Raw genomic sequence first — 27455 nt, 5'->3', positions numbered from 1 at the left:
TGCATGTGCATCAGATCTATGCCAACGGCTTGCACCGGCAGCGGCATCTTCATAGCGCCCGCACGCGCAAGCGTTACAGTCCTGATGAATGGCAAAAGGCATCCACGAAAAGGATTGAAGAACAGATCTTGCGTAGCCGCCCTGCCCCAGCCAACATGCCTCAAAATTTCCAAGCCTCACCACCGTCCTGGACGCAACTGAACGATAGCCAAGCCCGCTCCCGACCCAAATCAGCATCCATCCTGCAGCGCCAGGCAGCGCCACCCCGCCCGACCGCTCATGCCGTTCGCCCACAGCTCCGTTAGGCGCCATCCTGCCCCAAGGTCCAGGGCGCCGTACACTCGCTGCCGCACACACACATACACACTACGGCGCACTCGTCACTGACACCTGCTGCCAGCTCTCCGTGACCCTCACAATATGTATTGAGCCCCGTTGCTTACTCTTGTTCATTTTAACATGTATAACACACGCGCGTACACACACAACCCTGGAGCGGTCAAACGCACCACCTGCTGCCAGACTGGTCATCGCAGCCACCACTCACCTGCATATCGCCGCCCCCGCTTCCCCGCTCCATACAAACACACATCCCTCCACCGTGTCCGTGTCCCCCTACCTCCCCCGCCTACCCGTCAGACTCCCGACCTGCTCCTTGCTTAGACCCCCCCGGCTCCCCAGCAGCAGCTCTCCCCGCCACCGCTCGCCCAGCGCCTCCGTATCAGCTCTCGCGACCAGCGCCTGCTGAGCAGCTCGCGACCAGCCCGCATGCAACCGTGTGGCATCCCTCTACTTGGTGACCTTGTAGCTCTTGACCTTCTTGAGCAGCTCCTTGGCCTCCGCATTGTTCTCAAAGTGGTCACGCACCGGCTGCAGGATCTGGTTCAGGTGGCGGGACAGCGCGGCCTGCGGGCGGGATAGCAGGGTGGCCAGAGAGAGAAGCAGGGTGTTGGGAGCTGGGCGGGATGGGTCCATGTCATCGGCGGACGCCGGTTGCCGACGCCCACCCGCACCCACACACGCCCAGCCGCACCCACACACGCCCAGCCGCACCCACACACGCCCACTCGCACCCACATGCGCCCACCCGCACCCACACACGCCCAGCCGCACCTTGAGGTCGCCGGGGTGCAGCGCGCCGCTCTCGTAGTCGGCGGCCAGCTCCTCCGCGTCCTCGTAGCGCTTGTCGCCGCCGTTGTCCGCGGGCCGGCTCACCTGCAGCCGGCAGTGCAGGGGAATGCGTGTGTGTGTGTGTGTGTGTGTGTGTGTGTGTGTGTGTGTGTGTGTTAAAGAGCACAAGGAAAACGTTGTGTGTGTGTGTTGAGGAGGGGTGGCCCCACATGTCTGTGGTGGTGTGCACATGGTGTTGGCGGGGAGGCGGTTGTCCAGGTCTCCGCTGCGCGGCACCACACGCTCCACCCCCTTGCCCACGCGGCCCCTCTCGTCCTCCCCGCTCCTCGGCCCTCCCTCTCGCCCCCCCCCCGAATATATCATATACGTAATCCCCGCCTCAAGCTGCCCTCCCTCCAGCCCACTTCCTCCCAGCTGCCCCTCCACACACACCTGGAAGTGCCCGAACCAGGGCAGCACGATGTACTTGACGTACTCGATGCAGGGGTTGCCGGCAGTCACCTTGGGCGGGCAGTAGGCCTTCTTGATCTTGGTGTTCACCTGGGGGTGGGAGGAGGTTCCAAGGGGTGGGAGGGATGGCAGAGCCGTTGGGTATCGGGGGAGGCAGCCGCCGAGCCGCCCCGGGGCCAGCGGTGTCGGGCGTGCCTGCTTCTTTGCCGCCATTCGGACCGCCCATTCACAACTAGCACCACACAACGCCAACCCACAACCACACCCAGCCAACATCCGGCCAAGCCCACCGGCCCCGGCCCCCCCTTACCTCGGCCTCGGTGTCCTCCATGAAGATGGCGCTGTTGGGGTCGGACTTGGACATTTTCTCCTGCCCCTCCAGCAGACCCGGCATCATCCTGACAGGCGGAGCAGCGAGGGGCGGGGGAGGTGTGGGGAGGGCGAGCGAGTGAGGGGGCTGCAAAAGGGTGGCACACACCGGCAGCTGGGCACACGGGCCGCGGGTGGCGGTGCTGGAGACGCCGGAGGCACCCCCACATCTGCAGCGCCCCGCCCTGCATGCTGCACAGCCGCGCCGCCCTTGACACGGCCACTGCCACGTGCCCGCCCCCAGCTGCGCCCAGTCGCCAACGCCCCCTCTGGCACGCCCCCTACAGCGCACGCCTTCCCCTCCAGCTGCACCCCAGCTCCCGCCCCCACCTGTGGCTGAGGATGATGGGCTTGAGCTTGCGCTTGATGTCGTCGCAGTACTCGCGCGCCAGCATGTTCACCTGGGGGCGTGTGTGTTTTGGGGGGGGGGAGTGTAAGGGGGTTGTGAGCGTGGGCGTGCGCGTGTACAAGTGTGTGCAGGCGTGGGGCGGCGGCGCAGATGCGCGTACGTCGTCACGCAGGGCTTTCAGCCCCCTGCCCTGCAGCGGCCCTGCAGGACCCACACGACCCCGCCCCCCGTCTACCACTTCCTTAACTAATCATGAATGTACCCCCCCCCCCCACACGGCCCCTCCCTGAGTCCCATTCCCCACCGCCCCATCTACTCTCTCAAGGCAACCAGTATCCCCCCTGCCCCTCTGCTGCCCCCTCCTCGCGTCTCCCCCCCCCTTTCCTCTCCCGCCTTCAGCCCCCTCCGCTGCCCCCCGACTACACTTGCGACTTCACCTCGTAAACTAAAAACTAATGCGTGTAACCCCCCTCTCCGGCTGCCGCCCACCTTGCGCTGGTCCATGCCCAGCTGGCAGATGTCCGCCTTGAGGAAGAAGATGTCGGCACACTGGGGGGGGGGGGGGGGAGGCGAGAGGGAGGGAGGGAATTGCGAGGTCAGGAGGAAGGGTGGGCGGTCATGGTGGGAGGTAGGGGGAGCAGCAGGACGAGCAGGACTGGTGCACCTGCACTGCGGTGCCCCCGTGCCTCCGCTGCCCCGTGCCTGCCCCCCCCCCCCCCGCATCCGCATCCGTCTGCATCCGTCCCACGACCAATCCACCATCCAGGCCTCTTTCACCGCGTCGTTGCCCCCGAAGTCCTTTCCCGTGCCCCGCCCCGCCGCCCCGCAGCCACTCTTCATGCACAATCCTCCCCCGTTCTCGTGTTCCACCCCTTCCTCTTGCATCCATATCCGTTCCATCAATAACCCACCTCTCCCGCCTCTCAGGCTCGCCGACCCACCCCCATGGCCCCTCCAATCGCACCAGACCCCACCCCAGGCACCCTCACCCTCACCCTCACCCTCACCCCGCCCCACCCCTCACCTCCACCACCCCACCCCGGCCCCACCTGCATGCAGGGGTAGAAGATCTGCGCGGCGCTCAGCTCCTCCGTCTCCGTGCGGCCCATGATCTGGGAGCAGCTGCGGCGGGAGCAGACACACAGAGAGGGAGAGAGGGGTTAGGGAGTGGGTCAGAGTGGGATGGGGTGGGTTGCGTAGGTCGCAAGTAGGGGTGGCAAATCGGCCGCAAGTCGCGTTGCAGCTCAGCAGTTGGGTGTGTGGCAGTCGCGGTTGGGAGCGCAGCCGGTGCCGGGCGCCCACGGCCCCTCCCGGTACCGCCCTGCCTGCCCTCCTGCCACGCGCCGCCAACGCGCCGCCAACGCGCCGCCACTCATGTGCCCGACCCAGTCCCCACTCCGCATTGCACATTCCCCAGGCAGCAAAGCGCGGTCGCCCAACTCGGTCCGTCCAGTGCCCGCCAACGGCGCCAGCACCCAGCCGCCAGGATGGGCGACACCGCCACCCCCATCCCCCGTTGCGCTGCCGCCCTCCCTCTCCCCCCGTCTGACCGCTGCTGTGGCCGATTCAGCGCTGCTGCGGAGCTGCAGGCTTCATGCCCTTTGCCCTACGCCTCGAATTGCAGTGTTGCACATGCAACCACGCCGCCAGTCCGGCCGTAGACTGTCACAGCGGCCGCCTGCCTCCGATGCTGCGCCCACTGCTGCTGGTTGTCGCTGGCACGTGCTGTGCCGTATGGGCACTGGTGCCGGTGGGCACGTACCGACGCATACACACAAGGCCCTCTCCTCTGTCGCCCTTCCCTCCCCTGGGCACCCCGCAGCCCGCTGTCAGTCCTGCCGCGCCTACGCCTCCAGACCCCTCCGGCCCCTCCACACCGAATGTGTCCCCACCTTGATCCTCCTCAACTCCGTCCCTTCCTCCCTCCCTCCCTCCCTCCCCTCCCTTCCGTCCCGTACCTCCCTGCCTCCTCCCTCCCTCCTCCCTCCATGCTCCCTCCCTCCTCCCTCTTCCCTCCTCCCTCCCTCTTCTCCCTCCTCCCTCCTTCCTGGCTGCTCCCCCTCCGCTCACCGCACGATGCGCTTGAGGTTGTTCTTGCGCGCAATGTCCATCACCAGGGTCCAGTATTCATCCGGCCGCTTGTTGATCTCCTCGGAGGAGGACAGGAACTCCACCTGCGTGTGCTCCGGGAGGGGGGCGGCGGGCATCAGTTGATGGCTGGACAATCGGTATTCCCGCAGGTCATGTGGTCGTGCACCAAGGTGGTCAAACTGGCGGGCTGCCGCGAATAGGGTGGCGCGCCGTGCGTGTGGGGTCGGTGGGGTCTGATGGAAGGCAATGGATTCCGTGCGGTGTGTGCGGCCTTCCTGCAGCTGCGGCCTGCCTGCAGCTGCAGGCAGGGCCCTAGCCCCAGTCCGTCCTGCCTGCATTCCGTGCACTGCCTGGTACCATCCCTGTGAGCCCTCCTAGCCCCCGTGCCGAGGCTGGCGCGTGCGAGTCGCGCCAGCTGGCCCAACACCATGCCCCTCCAGCTTCCTGCCCCACACCTCCGAATACCTGGACTGACACGCAACCATCCCTCCTTTACCCCTTCCTCTTTTACCCCCTCACCTCCCCGCCCCTCCGCACCTTGCTCAGGTCCATGCCCACGGCCTTCCACACCTCCACCATGTACTTGCCGACCGTCTGAATCTTCTTCAGGTCGCCGCCCATCTTGTTGTTGAGCTGTGCGAACCAATCGGCCACCCAGAACTTGAAGGTGCAGCCCACCTTGGTCAGCTTGTTCACGTTGATGGCCTTCATCACACCCTGAGCGATATGCATGCGGCCCGACGGCTCAAAGCCGTCGTAGGCAACAACATTGGGCTTCTTTGCGAGCAGCGCGCGCAGCTCCTCCTCATTGATGCACTCCTCGCCCACGCTGCGCGCGAGCTTGTAGCGCTCATCCAGCGTCATGCCCGATGGGTGAGGAGGCTCAGCAGCAGCCTCCGCCGGGGCTGCATCAACGTTTAGCTTGCTCTGCAGCTCCTCCGCTGCCGCCGCCGGTGTTGCACTCGCTGCCGCGTCCGACATCTTAGAAAACAATCCAAACGAAGGTAAAACAAGCCGCGTGTGTTGCGGGATCAGCGAGTCACTGATCGGACTCGCCCGCTGATAATTGCGCCAAGCCTGTGCCTGGTGCTGACCTACAAGGCTACCTAGCCTACGTAACACGATTGGGGTCTGGATCTTGCCAATTGGGTAAATAATAATCAAGCAACCAGTTGGGAAAGCAGCTGGCAGAAGAAAGTGTTGTTGCCAAGCTTGCACTGCGAGGATCCCGCGCAGTATGAAACAAGAACAACAAGTATTGTTCGTTGCAATTATGCAAAGTATACATGTGCGATCGAGAGGGCCCTGCTTATTTCGCGCGAGAATGCCCGCACGGCCTGCTGCACGCGCCCTGGCCCCCCTCCCAGGGGTGCCCCGTGGGGGTGCCCCCTCCGGCCCCTTCCGTCATTTGCACTTATGTGCGTGATGCGTACGATAACAGGGCAGGCTCCCAAGTCAAATGTGTGGTGCTGACGTTACTGTGCAGAGTACCTCGCCTATTCTGTGAACGCCGAAGCCGGGACCAAGCAAGCCGAGCAAGCCGACCAGTAGAAAGCATTATCGGGAAGCACTGGACGCAAGCCTACAGCTTATCGCGTCACGCCCGGTCGTGCAGTCATGCAGGCCTGCTGCTACCACCAGTGCCGGGGCCTGCGCCTGGCCAGCCGCGGGAGAGGGGCAGGGCAAGAGCTGCGGCTCTTCGACGACTCGCCGCAGCTCGCCGCGCCCGTGTACCGGCTCAGACTGATGCCTAGGCTAACTGATAACCAACTATTTGCAGACGAATTGGCATGACGTGGAGCTAATTACACGAAATCCAGCTGGCCAAGACAATTATTCCAGCTGGGATGTGCACTGGTATGTTGAACAGTGTAAGGCACTTGTGACAGGATATCAGCACTTATCAGTTCATCAGTAGGTGCTATACACATCGCAATCGGCCTGAGTGCCGCCCACCGACGAAGCGGCAAACGCCAAACTGCGCTGAGCGCTATTCTTAGGGTTCTACTTATATCAGTCACAACTTATGCACTGTATCAAGGCCCATCAAACGTTACGTGGCCACGATCGTGTTAGGGCTGCTCCTCAGGACCACTAATTAGCTCGTTTGAGGTTGTAATTTGCTTTTATAGCGTACCCAAGTGGTGTTGATTAACTGCATATTTCTTACAGTCGCTGTTTGTGACAGCATCGGTCTTACTTGAGACTAGGCTGCCGGACTGGATCAGCTGCTTAGAGCGCTGCGTGGAGACTAAAAGCGAGAGCTCGTTTGGGCCTTAGGTGGGGGCTTCGAACGACACCAAGGGGCGTGGCTGGTGTTGCGGGGCACGCCCATCCGTGCAAGTCAGCTGCGGCGGAGGCCCTCTTGCTTAAGCACGGACAGGCGATCGGGTGCTCACGTCGTGGGTATTGCCGTGCGGCAACACCAACACCATCAGCAGCCGCAGCAGCGCCAGCTGCAGGCACAGGCGCAGGAGCAGCCTCACGAGCAGCTGAGGCGGCGGGAGCACAGCAGAAGCCGGACCGGCAGCTGGGGCCATGGACCTGTTTGAGACGCTGGGTCTGGGGCCGCGCCAGCCGGAGCAGAACGAGCTGTATGTGGCGCTGTATGCCGACCCACACGACCCGGCGCTGGGGCCCCCGCCCGGGCTAGGCGACGACGAGGAGGAGGGGGCGGCGCCCGGGCCTCGGTCGGAAGGCAAGTGGAACGCCGGAGGGTGACACTGATGCGGGGAAGTTCCTCTGTCGATGCCCCTTCCCATCCGTCCCACTCTCTTGCTGACACGACGCCGACACGTCCGTTGTGTGTGTGGGGGGGGGGAAGCCATCGGGTGCAGCACAGCAAACTGTCGCACTGGTGCTGCCCTCCAAACCTTATTACGTATTCTGCCGCCCTCCCCCTCCCCCCCGCAGCGGACCGGCTGGAGGCGCTGCGGGCTCGCTGCACGGCCTGGCTGCTGCCGTACACGGCCGGGTACGTGTGGAACAAGGACCCGCTCACACTGCGAAGCTCCGCGCGGCAGCAGCCGCCATGGGAGCGCGCGGCGGCGCAGCGGAGGCGCAGGCGGCAGGGACAGGGGCAACAGGCACCAGGCGCCGGCGCAGGAGCGGCGGGGTCGGGCGAGCAGGGGCGGCAGCAGGCGGAGGAGGGCTGCCTGTGGGCGGTGATGCGGTTCGGCGACGCGGTGGATGACGAGTGGTGGGCGGTGTGGCTGCTGCTGCGCATGAGCCGCGAGCTGCAGGACCTCACGGTGCAGGTGGGTGCAGGCGTGTTGAGCGGGACCACGTATGCATGTGTACATCCGTGTGGCGTGCAGGATGCGAGGGCAGAGTGTGTGTGTGTGGGGGGGTTAACTTTGAACCAATCCCGTAAGGAAACAGTCGCGCTGCAAGGAGAAACTGCGGCCGCATATGCGAGCTGTGGTACATCACCATAGGTAGTCGGGCGGGCTGTGGGTGAGGGTGTGTGTGTGGGGGGCAGCCGTGGGGCCCGGGGGTGCGCATTGCGAGGGACACCTGGGCGATGGTACTCGAGCGCCCGCCACCTGCCACCTGCCTTCCATGATGCCATCGCACTACATGCATTCATTCGCCCCGTCACACCCCGAAACGCAGGTGTGGGACAACGACGGGCAGTTCCTGCTGATCGAGGCGGCGTACGCGCTGCCGCGCTGGCTCAAGCCTGAGACGGCGGAGCACCGCGTGTGGCTGCGCCACGGCCGCCTGCACCTGCTGCCGCTGCCCAGCGCCGCCGCGCCCGACCTGCCCGCCAGCCCCAGCCGGCAGCAGGCGCTGGACATACTGCGGCAGGGCAGGTCAGCAGGCAGGCCCAGGAGGCCGGGGTGGTTGGGGTGGCTGGCGAGGTTGGGGTTGTGCCAGCGCATGCGGCGTGCCTGGCGCGTACGGAATGCATCATCAGAAGTGTCACACTTGGGTACACGTAGAGTCTAGCCCGCCGCTGGCCCTGCCCGCGCAGACGCTGACGCGCTGACACCTGTACCCGCATAGGTACGCCACCGCCGCGCCCAAGGTGCAGCGGCCCATCGATGAGCGCCTTGCCGGCTACCCTGCCGCCGCGCGCCTCCGCCAGCAGCACACCGCGCGCTGCCTGCTGCCGGCGCCGCTGGCGGCAGCTCTGCGGTCGGAGCCGCAGCTGGTGGCGGAGCTGGTGGAGGCGTTCTACTACCGGTGAGAGGGCGGTGGGGTGAAGGAAGCCCAGGAGTGTGTGGAGCGGTGTTGTGTGTGGTGGATGCAGCGCCGCAGTAGTCAGAACGTACCTGTAGAGTGAATGAGTAAATTTTAAACCTGAAATACATCTGCGGTAATGTTGGTCACTACGCCGCCCCTGCCGCTGCAGCGACGCGGATGACATGCGCGCCGCGGCCCGCATGCGCCACCTGCCGCCCTCTCTGGACCGCGCCCCTGCGCTGGTGTGCATGACGCGCTGCCACTACGCCCAGCTGGCGCAGCAGCGCTTCGCGCCGCCGCGCGGCATGCCCTCGCACCTGCCGCCCGGCGCGCCGGCGGACGGCCCGCTGGCGCGCGCCGCTGACCTGGGCCTAAAGCTCACAGTGGCAGCGGAGATCCTGTGCGCCAGGCACGCCGCCGCCAGCGGGCTCGGTGGTGCCGGCGGCGGCGGCGGCGGTGCTGCAGCTGGTGCTGGCGGCGCCGGCGGCGAGGGTGCAGCAACAGGCGGAGGAGAAGCAGGAGCGGTGGAGCAGGCGGGTGCGGGGGCGTCAGGGGCAGACGGCGCGGTGGGGCCCGGGGTGGTGCCGGGCCAGGGGGCGCTGACGGAGGCGGGCCTTGTGGCCGCGCACCCGGAGGCATGGCGGCGCTTCAAGGCGGCGCTGGAGGCGCGCAGCTACTTTGACGGCAACATCGCCGGCTCCAGGAGGTGGGTGTCCGGGGCTGAGCGTGGGGGCTGAGCGGTGTGTACGGACTGAGCTCTGTGGTCAGTGGCAGGTACGCAGGGGTCCACAAACTAGGCAACCTGTCGGGCTGGCGGAAGGACTTGCCGTTGACGCATTGATGTGCCAACCAGGGGTGCCACCTGATGCCAACTGTCCTGTCTTGCTGAGCTACTGCGCGGCTACGTGACCACCGGCTACCTTGACTGACTGGAGCTGGAGACGGTGAACTCCTTGCGGGAATCCATGTACCCTACCGTGCATAGGCACGTCAGTGACGTCACTCATGGGTTCGTGTGGCGCGTACGGCTCCCTCCCCAGGTACAAGGAGCTCCTGGCCGCTGCTATGGAGGCGTTTTTGGCGGGCCGGGCCGAGGCCGAGGCGGCAGCAGCCGAGGCAGAGGCGGGCCAGGCTGGGAGCAGTGCCGCAGCAGCAATAGGCGGCCGGGCGCGGGACCCGCGGCGGCGGCTGGCGGAACTGGTCATGTGGGCGGCGGCGCACCCCGAGGCGGCGGCGGCGGCGGCTGGATCAAGCGACACGGCTGGCCCAGGTAGGGGCGATGTCGGGTGGGGCTGCACTGGGCTGCATGGCTTTTACGCTTGCGATTTACATCACTGCCGTACATGGCTGGCAAGTTGCGCAAGCAGAGAGATGCAAGCACGCCGCTCTGCGACAAACCCAACAACATTGTGCGCTGTTAGCATCATCCTGCACATCAACACGGGCAGGCTGCATTGGCAGACCCTGCTCCATTTGCCCGTCCCCACCACAACGCCTGTTTCCTGCCAACCGAATTTGAGTGGACCTCCTGGGCATCTGTCTGTCGACCACACCAGCTCACACCGGTGCACGCCATCACGCCGTTCCGCACAGTACCACGTTCCATCTGACCACCAATAACCGGACACAAGCACTGCCATCCCCTGACTCTTTGCCGCCCGGCACTGCACCTCACTTCTTGCCGCCACCCACGCCGAACTTTCCTTTCTTGGCCGCCGCGCCGCCCTTGGCGTCCTTGCCGCCCGCCGCTGCGCCCGCTTTCCGCTTCTTGTCGTCCTCCTTGGCTGCGAGCACATGTGCATACACACACATACCAAGACCAGCGCAACCACGCAGCAGGCACATGAACACGGGCAGCTGTCACTGGGGGCACGCAACATGGGTCTTTTGCCTCCTGTTTCCTGCCCAGCCCAACCAAAGCAGCAGCACCCCCAAGCCCCGGCACAGGCGCATCACCCTGCCCCCAACCCCCGTCGCGCAGCCTTCTGCACACTCACGCTTGGCCTTGTCCGCTGTGGCGGGCTTGGGCAGCGAGGTAAAGAAGGACTCGAGGCGGCCCTGGTTGGCCTTGGTCTTGTTGGCCTTGATTCGCCCCACCGCGTTGCGCACGCGCTGCTCGTTGAACTGCTTCTCGTTCACCAGGAACTGCGTGGTGTGGGCGTGGGCGAATGGGCAGGGGCAATGAAGCAGACAGGTGTTGTGTGAGGCAGGCTGCGTGGCGATGGAGGTTGTGAAGGGATGATGGGGTTTGGCGAGTCCCCAATCCATCCCAAACTGCGGCTGGGGAGCTAGTGCGGCAGTGGCACGACTGCTCACCTGCACGAGCCCCTCCTCATCCGGCGCCGTCCACTTGAGCGGCGGGATCTCCGCAGATGGCGTGACCTGCAGCGGACCAGGTCCGTTTTCGGCTTGCGTAAACTCTTGGTGCTCAAGCTCAACCCGTTCCACCATTCGTGCGATGACGACTCTGGCATACCCTGGCGCCTACCGCCCCGTGCCAACCGCACTCCCACCAACCACCCTGCCACCTCCCCCCCCCACAAGGTCAGGCCCCGTAAGGCGCACCTCGGGGTTCTTAAAGAACTCATGGCTCTCCTTGTGCGGGAATGGCTCCGGCACCGGGTACTTGGCGGGGTCCAGCTCCTTGAGCATGCCCTCAATGCTGCCGTGCTTCTGCGGGCAGACATTATAGGAGGTGACAAAGAGGAGGAGCAGTCTAAGCACACCGTTCCGCTCCGTTCTGGCCAGTTGCAGCGCCATTGCACGTGTGCGCACTCACAGCACACGCCCAATGGCACCTGGCTGCAACGCTCGCCCCACCGCACTCCTCCCCGTCCCACCCCCGCCCCGCCCCGGCCCACCTTGATCATCTGCAGTGCGCGCACCGCGCCAATGCCGCGGATGGTGCCGCAGTAGTCGCAGCCCATGAGGATGCACAGGTCAATGAACTGGTCGTCGGTCAGCTCCAGCTCACGCAGGGCCACCTCCCGGTCAAACTCCTGGACAGGCACCTGCGGTGGCGTCGTGTCCAGGCGGGCGGGCGGGTGAGGGTTGGGCGCGTGCGTGCGTGAGGTATCGAGACTACCCATGGTCGCTCTGCATTCCTTCCCCGCCACCCGCCCCTCCTCCTCGCACCCCTCCTCGCACACGCCCCCTCGTCCCTAGTCCTCCCCGCGGCTGGCTGGCTCACGTTCTGGCTGCTGGGCGCCATGAGGTGGCGGATGACGCGCGGCGCGCCGAACGTGAGCGCGTCCATGTCCTCCGTGGCCAGCCCGTACACCAGCCCCGACTTGGCCATCTCCGCGCACTGCGCCTCCGCCTCCGTGGGCGCCTCCACCACCGGCACGCCCATTAGCCGCAGCAGCCGCTTGCACTCGTCGTTGTGCTCCTGGGGGTGTTGTTCGGGTTGCGGTGGATGCGGATGCGTAGTGTTGGGCGTGGGGGTTTGTGTGGGGTGGGGCGGGCTGCCGGAATTGTGCTGTTTTCCAAATCCGGAGGGCACGCCCTCGCACCACGCACCCGCGTGACACGGACGGAGCGCTTGCTGTACTTCTCAATGGCCTCCTGGTCGCCCGCCTCCTTGGCCTTCTCCAGAGCCTCGTTGGCGTCCGCCCTGCAGGCGCACACACATACTAACAAGCTTAGCCAGTTAGCAGGCCCTGCGCGCTGCCAAAGTCTGTGTCTGGCGTGGGAAGCGGCGAGAGGGGCGAAGGTGTGCGGCGCCCGTGTCACCTGCGCTCCGTGCGCTGCGCCAGCTGGTCCTGCTTCAGCTGCGGGGGCTTGCCATCAAAGACGTAGACGGGCTTGATGCCCGCCTCCAGCATCTTTGCCGTGCGGAAAAACATGCCTTGCAGGTGGCTGGTAATTTCTCCAGCCTCATTCGTGAGCAGCTGGTCGCCTTGACGCCCGACCACCACCATGAACTGGTAGATGTGCATACTAGCATCTACTGCAACCTTACGACCGAATAGGTTTTCAAATTTGGTCTCCTTAATGCAGCCCGGCGCGTTGTCGCCCAGCAGCTTGGTGAGCCCGTGAATTCCCATGGTTTGCCGGTCTTAGATGAGCACAGATAACACAGTATCCAGACACAGCGTTATAGTCAGGAATGACGGTCGAGCAGCGAGCGAGGCACGCAGAAATTTAAGCGGGATCTTTGAAAGCACCTGCGTTGGTGATGTGAGATAGTGACTGTGGACCCACGCTACAGAAATATTACAATTTATGCTAGACTGCAGCGCCGGCGACATTGTGGCTGTCGGCAGACTGCATCGCCACGGCCGTGTCATGCGCCAATCGCTCAACCCGCCCCCGAACCCCTGCCTGCCCCTCATGTACTGCAGGAAATTCCGCCGACTCGCTCGCGGAGGACGACGACAGCTGGCTGGACGAGCAACCCGAGCGCCTGCAAGCGGAGCTGGAGCGGCGGCAGGCAGAGCTGCAGGAGCACGTGGCGCGTCGGACAGGCCAGGGGCAAGATGAGGGCGAGGCGGCCGGCGCAGTAGCGGCAGCGCCCCAGCCCGTACATGTGAGTACACCCCCCCAGACCAACGATATATTGATAGGTGCTTGTCTCCCGCCGTCATAATCCGCACATTGCACCCATGCCTGCCATTCCCGCTAGATGATGCCCTCCTACTTCTCCTGCTTCGTCCCCAACTTACCCTTGCCCCCAAACCTGCCACGTACATGTACACATGCACATCAAAGTGCAAACTTACATGCACTGATGCAATGATGCAGGAGGTGGACGCGGAGGACATTGCGTCCAAGTTGCGCGGCTTCATGGAGCAGCTGTCGGGGCTGGAGGGCGCCGAGGTGCGGGAGCAGCTCCAAGAGGAGGACGAGCAAGTGGGCCCTGAAGATGCCCCGGCCACAACATCACCCGCAGTGGCAAGAGCAACAGCAACAGCGACTACTACTGCTCCTAGTGGCGGCGCTGGCGCCATGAGCAGGGGCGAGGGGCAGGCGCAAGCCAAAGGCAGGCGGCGCGGTGAGCGTGCTGACGGTGGCGACGGGGTGGCTTTTGATGCGGCGCGTTTCCTGAGGGAGCTGCAGCAGGTGCTGGGGCAGGCGGCGGCGGCGGCGGGGCAAGGAGCTGGCGATGGAGATGAGGAGGGCGAGGACGAGAGTGAAGGCGAGGGAGAGTCGTCAGGGGACGAGGGCTCATCCTTCTTCTCGGATGATGACATGGATGATGGCGAGGAGGCAGAGGAGGACGGCGAGGAAGGTGAGGAGGAGCAGGAGGACGACTTCCCAGCGGAGGCACAGCCGGCGACTTCACGGCGGCCACATGCAGCACAGACAGGCGGCGCCTCAGCCAGTGGCAGCGGCGCCTCTGCAGCGGCCTCGCCCGCAACGCATGCCAACCGCCTGGCCACTGGCACAGCAGCTGCAGGCGCTGCCACGTCTTCATCGAAGCCTCTGCTGAAACGGGGCTTTCTATCTGGGCCAGGGAGCGCCGGTGGTGTGCCAGCAGAGGCAGGTGGCACACCCAGCGCGAGCGGCGGAGCGGCGGCCACCGCCGCCGCTCGCACGCCTGCTGCACATCGGGCACAGCCGCAGCGGCGGCAGCCGGGCCTGAGCTGGGAGGTGGACACCGCAACTGACAGCGATGACGACGACGAGGACCGGACGGATGGCGACGAGGACGGGGAGGACGAAGAGGAGGTGGACGCCACCGCGCAGCTGATGGCGGCTCTGGGCGTGGAGGACGAGCTCGAGGCGGAGGCAGCAGGCGGGCCGGCGGCAGCGGCACGTCGCGATAAGTCTGCCGCAGCGAGAGCTCACCGCAGTGGGGGCGCGCCAAGCGCCGCCATGGCCTCCACCACCACCACCGCAGCCGCCACCTCCAGGTCAAAGCCGTCCAGGGGCCCACGGGACGACGGCTTCAACCAGCTGTACGACATGGCGTTGCAGGCCGAGCTGGCGGGCACCACCCTGGCACACAGCTTCCAGGAGAGCGGGGCGGCGCCGCCGCCGCCCAGTGCCGGTGCTGGCCCGGCGGCGGGCCATGGGCCCGCATCTACAGGTGGCCGGGGGCCTCAGGCCGTGGCGGAGGAGGCCCTGGCCCCTGTGGACCTAGACATGAACCTGGTCCGCAACCTGCTGCGCTCCTACACGGCGCAGCAGGGCACCGCTGGTCCGGCCGGCAACATCGCCGCCATGCTGGGCATGTCGCTGCCGGCCGGCGACATAGAATGAGGATTTGAGTTTCGAAGGTGTGGGATGCTCAGGGAGGTAGTGTGGGGAAGGGGAGGCGGTTGTGCGTGTGGGCACAGCCTACCGCGTGCGGTGTGTGCAGGTGCGCAACGGGACTGGACGGGCGCGGAGGGTGTTGCACGATTGGTCATCACGGCGGGCCATGTGTTTATATTAAATACAACTTGATACATCAAAGCGCTGGCGCACAGGCAAGACAGACCGCAACGTCCGGCATTATCATAACAACGCGCGAAATGCTCGACGTGCACATCTTCCCCGGGAGGATCCTCAGCCGACCACATACTCTGTTTTGCTACATGTACGTTAGAAGTGAGCTCCAGAGCCCCTCATACTCATAGCGACCTGTGACCTTTCGGCTCGCAGGTTGCCTGGTCGCTCTCCGGCGCTCTCTGGACTGCACTGTTAATTTCCTTAAAAGGAACTTAGATCATATAGGCCACAACATACACCGGGAAGTCGCGTTCCTGCATCGCGAGGTTTTGAAAGGGGGGCTCTGCATCAGACAAGCGACCACGCAGCGTGCCCGCACCGCAGTAAGCTGCTTATATCAGCAGCAGCATACTGCTTGCACACTGAACGCCAGCCGACGGCGGAGTTGAGCAAGGGCTTCGGCCGGGGCTTGTTCTTCAGCGTGCCCGGTGAGCCCTAGACTCGCGTACATGCGTATGTGTGTAAATAGAACGCCCGTAAATGATTGATGCGCCAACCGTGCGCCTCATCGCTGGCCGAGGCTGACTTGACCTGGATGCGTGCTTCCAGGTCCACTATCAAGCCTACCAGGCAGCTGGAGGAATAGACAATGGGTAACCAACAGTCTGCGCAAGGTACGGGCTTGTCGGGGAGCACACAGCAGAAAGCGTAGCTGGCGACGAGACCATGTTCGCTGCGTGGCTCAGATGAGCGCGCTGGGCATTGCGACGGGTAGTAGCACGCGTGAATGAGGCACATGCACAAGCGGTCGCGCCGATGCAGCGGGATTAGAGCGATAGTGCGTATCTCATCGCGATAACCGCGCGCGCTCCTCCCCGCGCTCTGCCCTGCCACAGGCGCGGAGCAAGAAGCATCGCCTATACGCACCACCGATGTGGTTGCCGATGCCGATGGCGACATCGAGAACGCAGGCACAGCCAACGTCCGCGCCCATGCCATTGACGACCTTGGAAGCATCGCCAGCAGCTTTCAGAGCCAATCCGATCTTTCGGAGTTCTTCCGGCCAGGTGCGTCATGTGCTGTAAGCTGCCGATGCGCCGCATATGCGCACTGGCTTGCGAGTCCAGCCGGGGTCGTCAACCGCCACGGCCACGAACGGGTGCGATATCCACGTCCATATGCGTCAAGTGCCCTCCCGGCTACAAACTCGGCTGTGCCTGCAACCCGCCGCCGCTTATCTCATCTCCCGTGTGTGCCTTACCCTAACCCTCCCTCCACGCCCCGGATTCATGATTATCTTGCTACCCTCGCAAACTGCCTGCAGGCGCCGACAGCCTGAGCCGCTTCAGCACCAAGTCGGTGACGGCCGCCTCGGACCTGCTGCAGAACCCCATCTTCGAGCACCACGACGAGGGCGATGGCGAGGGCGAGCTGCACCCGCACTTTGAGGGCGAGGAGGAGGGCTGCGAGGAAGAGGCGGCGGCCGAGGGGGCCGAGGAGCAGGTTGGGGCGCTGCTGGCGGCCGAGGCCGTGCAGCTGGCGGAGGAACAGCAGCACCACCAAGTGAGGGGTGGGCGGGTTGGTTTCACCATTGCCAGTTGGATGCTTGAAACACCGTGACGTAGCCCTTACAGGCGGCGCGGCATGGATGCATGTACCAGCTTTCCGGTTGCTTTGTATGCGGACGCAACATGTACTCCAGCTAGTACGGTGACGAGAACTCAAGAAAGCTTGGTCCATTTCGCTGGCATAATCACTCGCCGCAGTGCTTCCATCGTGACGTGTGTCCCGGCCGCCTGCCACGCATGCTGATGTCGCCTGCGCGCGCAGGCTCCCGAGGAGGAGGAGCATTTCGTCGTGCCGCCCAAGAATGTGGGCGCAGTGGTGGTGGCGGCGCTGGAGCAGGCCGCCGGTGCCGTGCAGCAGCAGCACGTGCAGCAGCAGGCGCCCGCGCCCGCAGGGCAGGGTTGGTCCCGCTCGCGCTCTGTGGCGGAGCAGCAGCAGGCGCCGGCCGGGAAGCAGCAGCAGGGTAAGGCCGAGCCGGAGCAGCCGGAGTCGGCGCAGGTGGGCAAGACGGCGTCGTCGTCGGCAGCTGCAGTGAGGGAGGCGGCGGTGGTGAAAGAGTCCGGTGTCATGCAGGCGCCCGTGAAGGAGGCGCCGTTTCTGGCCCCGGCAGCCGTGGCCGCGGCCGCAGCACCTGCTGCCCCTGCTGCTATGACCGCGTCTGCGGCCGATGCTACCGTAACTGCGGCTGAGCGCAAGGTGCGGCAGGGGCTGCCGCGTAGATAGGGAGTGCAAGTCCGGCAACCGTGTTGTCAAGGCGATGCACACAGTGACACCCTATGTGTCCGACATGCCGCTGCAGGTGGATGCTCTGTCGGCCGCTGCGGCTGCATCGGCGCCCGTTGCCGCCGCTGCTGCTGGCTCTGCAACCGCCGCTGCTGTAACCGCCGCCGCTTTCGACGCGGCCCCGGCGGCCGCGACCGCTGCTACCGCCACACCGATTGCTGCTGCGCCCGTGTCTTTAATTCCCGCCACGCCGCGCGTGGAGGAGGAGCGCACGGAGAAGAAGGCGCCCGCCGTCACTGCCGCCGCCGCGGCCCCTGAGGCGCCCGCTGCCAGCTCCAGCGCTGCGCCTGCAGCCGGAGGTGTGGCCGCTGCGGTTGCTGGGCCGGTTGCTGCTGCCGCCGGCACGGCGGCTAAGCCCGCAGCGGCTGCAGCCGTAGGGCCCGCCGCTGCGACAGCGTCAGCAACTGCGGCGGCCCCTGCAGGCGTGTCCACCGCCAATGCGGCAGCTGCAGTGTCAGACGCCGTCCCGGCCATCGTTAGCGCGTCCCGAGGTGTCGACGTGGCAACCGTAGCCGCTGCCGCGATCCCGGCCGCGGCCGCGGCCACGTCTACCACGGCGATCAGCGCGGCGGCAGCCCCTGCCGAACCCGAGGAGCTGAACTTCTCGGAGGTCAAGGCGCCGGAGGCCAACAAGGCCCCTGAGCCACATGCGGCGGCAGCGATGCCCCTGGATTTCAAGGCGGCTCCGGCCGCTACTGCTGATCACACCATGGCGGCTACGACCGCTGCCGCTGCTGACAGCAAGGCGGCTACTGCCGCTGCCGCTGACACTCAGGCGGCTACGGCCGCTGCCGCTGACATCAAGGCGGCTACGGCCGCCGCTGCTGACAGCAAGGCGGCTACGACCGCTGCCGCTGACATCAAGGCGGCTGCGGCCCCTGCTGCTGATTACAGCAAGGCGGCTACAGCCGCGGCCGCTGACATCAAGGCGGCGACGGCCGCTGCCGCCGCTGACACCAAGGCGGCGACGGCCGCTGCCGCTGCTGACGGCAAGGCGGCTTCGGCCGCTGCCGCTGACACCAAGGTGGCTACGGCCGCTGCCGCCGATGTGACCAAGGCGGCCACGGCCGCGGCCGCTGACATCAAGGCGGCTACGGCCGCTGCCGCTGACACTCAGGCGGCTACGGCCGCGGCCGCTGACATCAAGGCGGCTACGGCCGCTGCCGCTGACACTCAGGCGGCTACGGCCGCTGCTGCTGACAGCATGGCGGCTGCTGCCGCTGCCGCTGACACTCAGGCGGCTACGGCCGCGGCCGCCGACATCAAGGCGGCTGCGGCCGCTGCTGCTGACATCAGTGCGGCTGCTGCCGCTGCCGCTGACATCAAGGCGGCTACGGCCGCCGCCGCTGACACCAAGGCCGCGGCCGCCCTGGCGAAGGAGGCTTTGCCGGTGGACACGGACGCTGCCCAGGCACTGGCCGCTGCCCAGGTGGTGGCGACGGAGCTGCAGGTGGCACCCGCCTCCCGCCGCGTCACAGCTGGCCCCGATACGCCGGCTGCGACCCCCACGGGCCCCACCGTGGCGCCCTGGGAGACCAGCCCCGCAGGTGCCTCGCCGCCGTTGCCCGCTGCCGCTGCCGCTGCCGCTGCCGCTGCCGCTGCCGCTGCCGCTGCTCCCATGGCCGCCGCGGCTACTGCCTTCGCGGAGCCATCGGTGGTGATGGAGCTTGCAGCGGGCAAGGTGCCCATCGCCGCCACTACGGCTGTAACTACGGCTAACGCTGAGGCGCCCGTGGTGGCCACGGTGTTCTCCACTCCCATCAAGGAGGCACCGGCCTCTGCCGCAGGCTCCGCTGCCGAGCCGGCGACCTTCTCCTCGCCGCCGCCCTCGGTGGTCCTGACGCAGGTGCGGGGCTCCATCGACGGCATCGTCCCCGCGGCCCTGACCGCGGCACCGCCCCCGGCCCTGGCCGCCAGCCCCTCAGCTGTGAAGGCCCGCGCCCCGCTCGCCCTGGCGGCCCACCCACAGGCTCTGGAGTCGCGGCCGCATGCACTGGAGGCCGCGCCCGCGGCTCTGGCGCCCGCGGCCGCTGGCGGCAAGCCGCCGGTGGCGCCCGCCGCGCTGAGCGCCGCGCCGGCGGCTCTGAAGGCGGCGCCGGCGGCGCTCAAGGCCACGCCGTCGTCCTCTGCCAGGTGCGGGCAGGCGGAGGGCTCGCATTTAGGTAGAAGCGCTCCCTGGCTGGATTGTGGGTTGTGTTGCTTTCTTGGTGTCTGGAAGGTTGACATCGCCCGCCCTTGCTTGCCGGTTGCAGGACTTCGCCCAGCGTCTCCTCGGGCGGCGCCGCGCTGCCAGCCCCCGCGGCTGCCCCGGCCGACATGGCCACAGTGCTGGCATCCCTCACGGCCGAGCCCAGCACTGGCGCCCCCGCCGTTAAGCTGCCGCCGGCCGAGGCCGTGGCCGCCGCCACCAGCGGCATCGCGCCCGGCGCCGTCGTGCTGGCCGCCGCCGCCTCGGTGCCCGAGGACGCGGTCACGCCCGCCTTCGCCGAGGCCGCTGACTCCGCCGGTGCCCAGGACGCGGCTCGCGTGGCCACGTCGCGCATGTTCGCGGCAGTCCTGGAGGCGGACAGCGCCGTAACGCCCGCACCTGGCGCACCCGCGGCGGCGGTGGGCACTCCTGCTGCGGCCGCGACCACGGTGCCCGCCGCCGCTGCTACCGCTGCTTCCGGCGCCGTCGCGGCTGCCACCGCGGCGGCCGCTGCCGCTGCTGTGCAGGCCGAGGCCAAGGCATCGGTCGCTGTTGGCTCCGGCGCCGCAGCCGCTGGCTCAGCCGCCAAGGCCTCGGAGCAGATCGCCGCCAACACCAGGGCGGGTGTCTTTGCTGCGGTCGAGACCGCCGCGAAGGCCGCGGACGGCGCCGCTCTTTCCGCATGGTCGAGGGGCGAGCAGGCCGTGCAGGCTGTGCAGGCCGCGACCGCTGAGGCTGATGATGCCGCGCAGGCTGCTACCTTGGCGGCTGACGAGGTTGTGCAGGCCGCGACTGCCACCGCTGGCAAGGCCGATGGTATCGCAAAGGCGGCGGCTGGCAAGGCCGACGAGGTCGCGGCCATGGCCACTTCCACGACCGCTGACGCGGCGACGGCAGCCACCACAAAGGCTGACGCAGCGACTAAGGGTGCCGCTGCAGCGGTGGATGAGGTCTCCAAGGCGGCCAGTGGCAAGGTAGACGAGGCCGCAAAGGCCGCGGCCACCCAGGCCCAGCAGACCACCGCCGGCGCGACCACTGCCGCCACCGGTGTCCTGGGCGCTGGCTTCGCCAAGGCCGATGAGGCCGCCGCCACCGCGACCACTGCCGCCACCGGTGTCCTGGGGACTGGCTTCGCCAAGGCCGATGAGGCCGCCGCCTCCGCGACCACTGCTGCCACCGGTGTCCTGGGCGCCGGCTTCGCCAAGGCCGATGAGGCCGCCGCCACCGCGACCACTGCCGCCACCGGTGTCCTGGGCGCCGGCTTCGCCAAGGCCGATGGGGCCGCCGCCTCCGCGACCACTGCTGCCACCGGTGTCCTGGGCGCTGGCTTCGCCAAGGCCGATGAGGCCGCCGCCTCCGCGACCACTGCCGCCACCGGTGTCCTGGGCGCCGGCTTCGCCAAGGCCGATGGGGCCGCCGCCTCCACGACCACTGCCGCCACCGGTGTCCTGGGCGCCGGCTTCGCCAAGGCCGATGAGGCCGCCGCCACCGCGACCACTGCCGCCACCGGTGTCCTGGGCGCTGGCTTCGCCAAGGCCGAGGAGGCCGCCGCCACCGCGACCACTGCCGCCACCGGTGTCCTGGGCGCCGGCTTCGCCAAGGCCGATGGGGCCGCCGCCACCGCGACCACTGCCGCCACCGGTGTCCTGGGCGCCGGCTTCGCCAAGGCCGATGGGGCCGCCGCCTCCGCGACCACTGCTGCCACCGGTGTCCTGGGCGCTGGCTTCGCCAAGGCCGATGAGGCCGCCGCCTCCGCGACCACTGCCGCCACTGGTGTCCTGGGCGCCGGCTTCGCCAAGGCCGATGGGGCCGCCGCCTCCGCGACCACTGCCGCCACTGGTGTCCTGGGCGCCGGCTTCGCCAAGGCCGATGGGGCCGCCGCCACCGCGACCACTGCCGCCACCGGTGTCCTGGGCGCCGGCTTCGCCAAGGCCGATGGGGCCGCCGCCTCCGCGACCACTGCCGCCACCGGTGTCCTGGGCGCCGGCTTCGCCAAGGCCGATGGGGCCGCCGCCACCGCTACCACTGCCGCCACCGGTGTCCTGGGCGCCAGCCTCTCCAAGGCCGATGAGGCCGCCGCGTCCGCGACCACTGCCGCCACCGGTGTCCTGGGCGCTGGCTTCGCCAAGGCCGATGAGGCCGCCGCCTCCGCTACCACTGCCGCCACTGGTGTCCTGGGCGCCGGCTTCGCCAAGGCTGATGGGGCCGCCGCCTCCGCGACCACTGCCGCCACTGGTGTCCTGGGCGCCGGCTTCGCCAAGGCCGATGTGGCCGCCGCCTCCGCGACCACTGCCGCCACCGGTGTCCTGGGCGCCGGCTTCGCCAAGGCCGATGGGGCCGCCGCCTCCACGACCACTGCCGCCACCGGTGTCCTGGGCGCCGGCTTCGCCAAGGCCGATGGGGCCGCCGCCTCCGCGACCACTGCCGCCACCGGTGTCCTGGGCGCCGGCTTCGCCAAGGCCGATGGGGCCGCCGCCTCCGCGACCACTGCCGCCACCGGTGTCCTGGGCGCTGGCTTCGCCAAGGCCGATGGGGCCGCCGCCACCGCGACCACTGCCGCCACCGGTGTCCTGGGCGCCAGCCTCTCCAAGGCCGATGAGGCCACCGCGGGCGCGACCACTGCCGCCACCGGTGTCCTGGGCGCCAGCCTCTCCAAGGCCGATGAGGCCGCCGCGTCCGCGACCACTGCCGCCACCGATGTCCTGGGCGCTGGCTTCGCCAAGGCCGATGGGGCCGCCGCCTCCACGACCACTGCCGCCACCGGTGTCCTGGGCGCCGGCTTCGCCAAGGCCGATGGGGCCGCCGCCACCGCGACCACTGCCGCCACCGGTGTCCTGGGCGCCGGCTTCGCCAAGGCCGATGGGGCCGCCGCCACCGCGACCACTGCCGCCACTGGTGTCCTGGGCGCCGGCTTCGCCAAGGCCGATGAGGCCGCCGCCTCCGCGACCACTGCCGCCACTGGTGTCCTGGGCGCCGGCTTCGCCAAGGCCGATGAGGCCGCCGCCTCCGCGACCACTGCCGCCACCGGTGTCCTGGGCGCCGGCTTCGCCAAGGCCGATGAGGCCGCCGCCTCCGCGACCACTGCCGCCACCGGTGTCCTGGGCGCTGGCTTCGCCAAGGCCGATGAGGCCGCCGCCTCCGCGACCACTGCCGCCACTGGTGTCCTGGGCGCTGGCTTCGCCAAGGCCGATGAGGCCGCCGCCTCCGCGACCACTGCCGCCACTGGTGTCCTGGGCGCCGGCTTCGCCAAGGCCGATGGGGCCGCCGCCACCGCGACCACTGCCGCCACCGGTGTCCTGGGCGCTGGCTTCGCCAAGGCCGATGGGGCCGCCGCCTCCGCGACCACTGCCGCCACTGGTGTCCTGGGCGCTGGCTTCGCCAAGGCCGATGAGGCCGCCGCCTCCGCGACCACTGCTGCCACCGGTGTCCTGGGCGCTGGCTTCGCCAAGGCCGATGAGGCCGCCGCCTCCGCGACCACTGCCGCCACCGGTGTCCTGGGCGCTGGCTTCGCCAAGGCCGATGGGGCCGCCGCCTCCGCGACCACTGCCGCCACTGGTGTCCTGGGCGCTGGCTTCGCCAAGGCCGATGAGGCCGCCGCCTCCGCGACCACTGCTGCCACCGGTGTCCTGGGCGCTGGCTTCGCCAAGGCCGATGGGGCCGCCGCCTCCGCGACCACTGCCGCCACTGGTGTCCTGGGCGCTGGCTTCGCCAAGGCCGATGGGGCCGCCGCCTCCGCGACCACTGCCGCCACTGGTGTCCTGGGCGCTGGCTTCGCCAAGACCGATGAGGCCGCCGCCTCCGCGACCACTGCTGCCACCGGTGTCCTGGGCGCTGGCTTCGCCAAGGCCGATGAGGCCGCCGCCTCCGCGACCACTGCCGCCACTGGTGTCCTGGGCGCTGGCTTCGCCAAGGCCGATGAGGCCGCCGCCTCCGCGACCACTGCCGCCACCGGTGTCCTGGGCGCCGGCTTCGCCAAGGCCGATGAGGCCGCCGCCTCCGCGACCACTGCCGCCACCGGTGTCCTGGGCGCTGGCTTCGCCAAGGCCGATGAGGCCGCCGCCTCCGCGACCACTGCCGCCACTGGTGTCCTGGGCGCCGGCTTCGCCAAGGCCGATGAGGCCGCCGCCTCCGCGACCACTGCCGCCACTGGTGTCCTGGGCGCTGGCTTCGCCAAGGCCGATGAGGCCGCCGCCTCCGCGACCACTGCCGCCACCGGTGTCCTGGGCGCCGGCTTCGCCAAGGCCGATGGGGCCGCCGCCACCGCGACCACTGCCGCCACCGGTGTCCTGGGCGCCGGCTTCGCCAAGGCCGATGGGGCCGCCGCCACCGCGACCACTGCCGCCACCGGTGTCCTGGGCGCCGGCTTCGCCAAGGCCGATGGGGCCGCCGCCTCCGCGACCACTGCCGCCACTGGTGTCCTGGGCGCTGGCTTCGCCAAGGCCGATCAGCCCGCTGCCGCTGCCAAGGCCTCTGCTGCATCGGCCACCGCTGCTTTCGCGGCGACCGCCAGCATGGACGCCAAGTCGCTTTCGGTGGCATCTGATACGATGCTGCCGCCAACTACTGGCAGCCCGGAGTCCGGCATGACTGCCACCACAACCACCCCCGCCACCGTCTATTCCAGCAGCGGCGCGTCCGCCGCCACTGCCGCCGCCGCCAGCCTAGCTGCCGCCACCGCCACCGTGGCCGCGGCCGGCGAGGCGGCTTCCAAGGAGGCTGTGTCGTACGCCAAGGCAGCTGTGGGGTCGGCTGACGCGGCCGCTCCTGCCGCCCCAATACCCTTCGGCGTCGGCGACCGCCTGCGCTCGCACCGTGTGGCGGACTTCACCGTGTCCTCTGACGAGGAGGACAATGACGCGGAGGAGGAGGGAGTGGAGGCGGGCGGTGCCACGGTCAGCAAGGTCGCGTCGCCGGCCGCCGCCAGCGCCAGCGCCACCGCCACCGCCACCGCCAGCGCCGGCGCCAGTGCCACCGCCACCGCCAGCGCCGGCGCCAGTGCCGGCGCCGGCGCCATGGCCGTGGCCAAGGCGGCCGAGGGCGACGCTGCCGGCAAACCGGCGCCCGTGGACGGTGTCGTGGCGGCGGCGCGCAGCCTGCACACGGACGCCGCTGGCGCCGTGGCGGTGGCCGGCGAGGCAGTGACCGGGCCCCTGGGTGCCGCGGCGGCTGCGGCGACTACGGTGGCTGCAGCAGCGGAGCACGTGAGCGCGTCTGGCAAAACGACGGTGGCCGCCGCCGGCAAAGCTATCGATGCTGCCACCACCGAGGCCTCGGCCGCCGCCTCCAAGACGGGCGCGGAGATGGCTTCCGCTGCCGCTGACGTGGTCGCCAAGGGCAAGGCGGCCGCGGCGGACGTTATCACTGGCAACCGCAACGTCGAGGTGGCCGCCGCCGGCGACAAGGGCAACGTCGAGGCGGCCACCGCCGGCGACAAAGGCAACGTCGAGGTGGCCACCGCCGGCGGCAACGGCAAGGTCGAGGTGGCCACCGCCGGCGGCAACGGCAAGGCCGGCAGCGGCAAGCCCAGCAGCGGCAAGCCCAGCAGCGGCAAGCCGGCCAAGGGCGGTCTGTTCAGCTGCTTTGCCTGCTTCGGCGGCAGCTCGACCGCTGACCATTAAAGCACGTCTTCCACACTGCTGTGTGTCAATTTGGGCAACAAGAGAGACCGGAGAGATCATGACAGAGCCAGCCTTATTTGTTCGAGCTGGGTCGTTTAGCAACACACTGTATGCGAGGTAATGGCTTCAACCTAAGAACAAACATCGGGCTGGTGTCTCGGGTGTTCGCCGCCTGGCGGGTATAGTTTGTCGTAACCTATCAAGTTGGGGAGAAAATTACAAGTAGTTCGCCGTATAATATTCGTCTCCGCACGCATGAGTTGCCTATGGCGCGTCAGTAATGCAGTTCTGGTGCGTCGCCGGCGTGCATGTGGCGCCCGGCTGACTTCACAACGGAGAGTATGGTCGTGTTCACAGCACCCCGGAACACCCCGTTCATAGCAGGCCGGTGGTGAGTTCGGATGAGCTCTTTGAAGCAGTCATTTGTCGTCGTTGTCGCAATAGCACAATTAGTGGGTGAGTTGCTGCGTGATGTTTGATGTTGCTGAGCGAGAGGTCTCAGGTCGGCACGCGGTCGTGGTGCGTGTGCGGTGAGGAGCCGCGCATGTGGTGATCTGAATCGGCATAAAGGCACCATCGTATGCCCGGTGAGACCTTCTTATTCGACAGCACAATCATGTGGTGCGTGAGTCGAATAAAAGTTTACAGTAAATGACCTTACAATGGACTTCTTTATCATAGAACTTGTGGTCCATCCGCGAAGAGCAAGTGTGAACTGGATGGACAAAGGGCGAGGTTTGAACGGGGTAATCTTCCGATCCATGACGCACATGACGCAGGTAATCGCACCTGGTGTTAGTGGTGCGCGCTGTATCGGGTTATGCATGCGGTGACGAGTGAGTGCGGTCTGGGAGTAGGCGCGAAGAAGTGGCCATGGGCGTACAGGTTGGAGGTACAGGATGCGAAGGGAGGGTGGCCGGTAAGGCGCAGTGCAGGTGGGAAATGCGCCTGGGCGGTATCTTGTATGCACGCCGCACGTTATTTGTCGTCACGACGAAACATCTGGTGGGTGCGACTACTGTATGTTGCATAATGCATGCGACGCAACCCTGTACATAAAAGCGTGACGCTGCGTGGTGGGATGAGACGCAAGGCACGGACACGCGCCCACATATGGAGGGAAGTGATGAGGGCTGAGGAGCAAGGGTGGTGGCAGTCAGCAATTAGGTGATGCGTAGTGTTGAGGGAAAGTCGCGCATGAGGAGTGGGAGAGGAGTTCGGGAGCAGTGAATGCGCAGGATGCGCCGTGTGCACCCACACATGGCGGCGCCAGGAGCTGAGCATGCGGCACCGTACATGACATCAGGCGCCCCGCGCCAAGCAATACATCAGGACACGGCAAGTGGCACGGCACTGTGGAATATTAAGATGTCTTATTTGTTGGAGGTATTCGAACACGCCAGGGCAATCAAATTAAGGCCCTGTGAGAGGGTGTGGCGAAGTAGTTTCTGGGGCCCTGTTGACGGCGAGGGATTAATCTTTGTTTTGAGGCACCCTGGGTTCTGCATGACAGCATGAGTGGCAGAACCCAGGAGTGGACTGATATGGCGCACTGCAATTGGGGACTGCAGGTTGTGCTTGGACGACAACAACATTGGATTTGAGGGGCTGCACGAAGGCTGAAGATATGTGAGACACACGACGTGACCGCGCCAGTCAACGCAGAAATTCTTGTAACAACTAATGTAATGCCTATTGCATGTAAATAGGCGGCGGGGAAATTCTTGCTACAACTGCGGGTGTCAGGAGATGGCCATCAAGCGGCTTGGGGGGCTGAAGGAGGGGCAGCGGCCCTGGTCGGTCAAAGTCTGCAACGACTGCTTGACGACCTGGGTGAGGACCGTGCATGTGCGGGGACGGCTGGGCACTGGGGACGGATTGATTGACAGGTTGACGGTTGGGACAGCTCATGTGCGCTCTCCTCTTCCTCCCCGTTTCCCATCCCCAGAACCGCGACGTCTCCGCCGCCAACGTGATCCGTGTGCTCCTCGTGCTGAAGCTGATGGGCTTCGAGCGGCCGACCAAGCTGCAGCGGCCGCCATGGCCGCCGCCGGCGGCGGGGCCGGGCTGAGAGCCTGAACGGCGCTAGCAGGGCGTGGGGCTGAGGGTGCACGTGTCGATTGGCGGCGAGTGACGTGACTAGTTTGTTAGCTGCGGGTTAGCACGGACTGTGCACCCCACCCAACCGGCCATGTCCGGATTTGCGGGGATGCCAAAGGCCCCCAACATAGAGGCGTGTGCTTAGTAGGCGCCCGCGTCAAGGTGGCGGGGTTGATAACGACCCGGGATCAGCCCTTTTCCTGCCATAAGGCAGCCACCTCCTTGTTGTAACAACTCCCGCATGGAA

At 67.1% G+C, this 27455-nt stretch overlaps 5 protein-coding genes across 5 annotated transcripts; 3 read left to right on the top strand and 2 right to left on the bottom strand.

The window, feature by feature from the left end:
- Positions 1-2: 2 nt before the first annotated feature.
- Positions 3-5634, bottom strand: CHLRE_03g145727v5 (uncharacterized protein). The gene is made up of 9 exons (XM_043060427.1): positions 4928-5634; positions 4370-4473; positions 3349-3421; positions 2789-2848; positions 2281-2351; positions 1892-1979; positions 1564-1671; positions 1114-1215; positions 3-906 (listed from the first exon to the last, which is right to left on the bottom strand). Exons 1-9 carry the CDS (start codon positions 5369-5371, stop codon positions 790-792), a joined length of 1167 nt encoding a protein of 388 aa, XP_042925556.1. The 5' UTR covers positions 5372-5634; the 3' UTR covers positions 3-789.
- Positions 5635-6194: 560 nt separating this feature from the next.
- On the top strand, positions 6195-9890 carry CHLRE_03g145707v5 (uncharacterized protein). The gene is made up of 7 exons (XM_043060426.1): positions 6195-7088; positions 7304-7647; positions 8006-8205; positions 8399-8578; positions 8748-9284; positions 9619-9783; positions 9849-9890. Exons 1-7 carry the CDS (start codon positions 6929-6931, stop codon positions 9850-9852), a joined length of 1590 nt encoding a protein of 529 aa, XP_042925555.1. The 5' UTR covers positions 6195-6928; the 3' UTR covers positions 9853-9890.
- A 2-nt stretch (positions 9891-9892) lies between these two features.
- On the bottom strand, positions 9893-12724 carry CHLRE_03g145687v5 (uncharacterized protein). The gene is made up of 8 exons (XM_001695668.2): positions 12311-12724; positions 12098-12191; positions 11769-11966; positions 11440-11589; positions 11144-11251; positions 10895-10960; positions 10576-10723; positions 9893-10362 (listed from the first exon to the last, which is right to left on the bottom strand). The coding sequence occupies exons 1-8, from the start codon at positions 12622-12624 to the stop codon at positions 10250-10252; spliced, it is 1191 nt and encodes a 396-aa protein (XP_001695720.1). The 5' UTR covers positions 12625-12724; the 3' UTR covers positions 9893-10249.
- A 100-nt stretch (positions 12725-12824) lies between these two features.
- CHLRE_03g145667v5 (uncharacterized protein) lies at positions 12825-15050 on the top strand. The gene is made up of 3 exons (XM_043060425.1): positions 12825-12869; positions 12922-13106; positions 13322-15050. Exons 1-3 carry the CDS (start codon positions 12866-12868, stop codon positions 14780-14782), a joined length of 1650 nt encoding a protein of 549 aa, XP_042925554.1. The 5' UTR covers positions 12825-12865; the 3' UTR covers positions 14783-15050.
- Positions 15051-15104: 54 nt separating this feature from the next.
- CHLRE_03g145647v5 (uncharacterized protein) lies at positions 15105-27451 on the top strand. Its single transcript, XM_043060424.1, has 8 exons — positions 15105-15441; positions 15563-15627; positions 15850-16020; positions 16278-16516; positions 16784-17215; positions 17319-19148; positions 19272-19435; positions 19555-27451. Exons 2-8 carry the CDS (start codon positions 15603-15605, stop codon positions 25106-25108), a joined length of 8415 nt encoding a protein of 2804 aa, XP_042925553.1. The 5' UTR covers positions 15105-15441; positions 15563-15602; the 3' UTR covers positions 25109-27451.
- Positions 27452-27455: the final 4 nt, after the last annotated feature.

This window comes from Chlamydomonas reinhardtii, chromosome 3 (genome assembly GCF_000002595.2).
Source record: "Chlamydomonas reinhardtii strain CC-503 cw92 mt+ chromosome 3, whole genome shotgun sequence".
Taxonomy (NCBI): Eukaryota; Viridiplantae; Chlorophyta; class Chlorophyceae; order Chlamydomonadales; family Chlamydomonadaceae; genus Chlamydomonas; species Chlamydomonas reinhardtii.
Note: the sequence above shows the minus strand (reverse complement) of the source record. Positions and strands in the feature narration are given on the sequence as shown.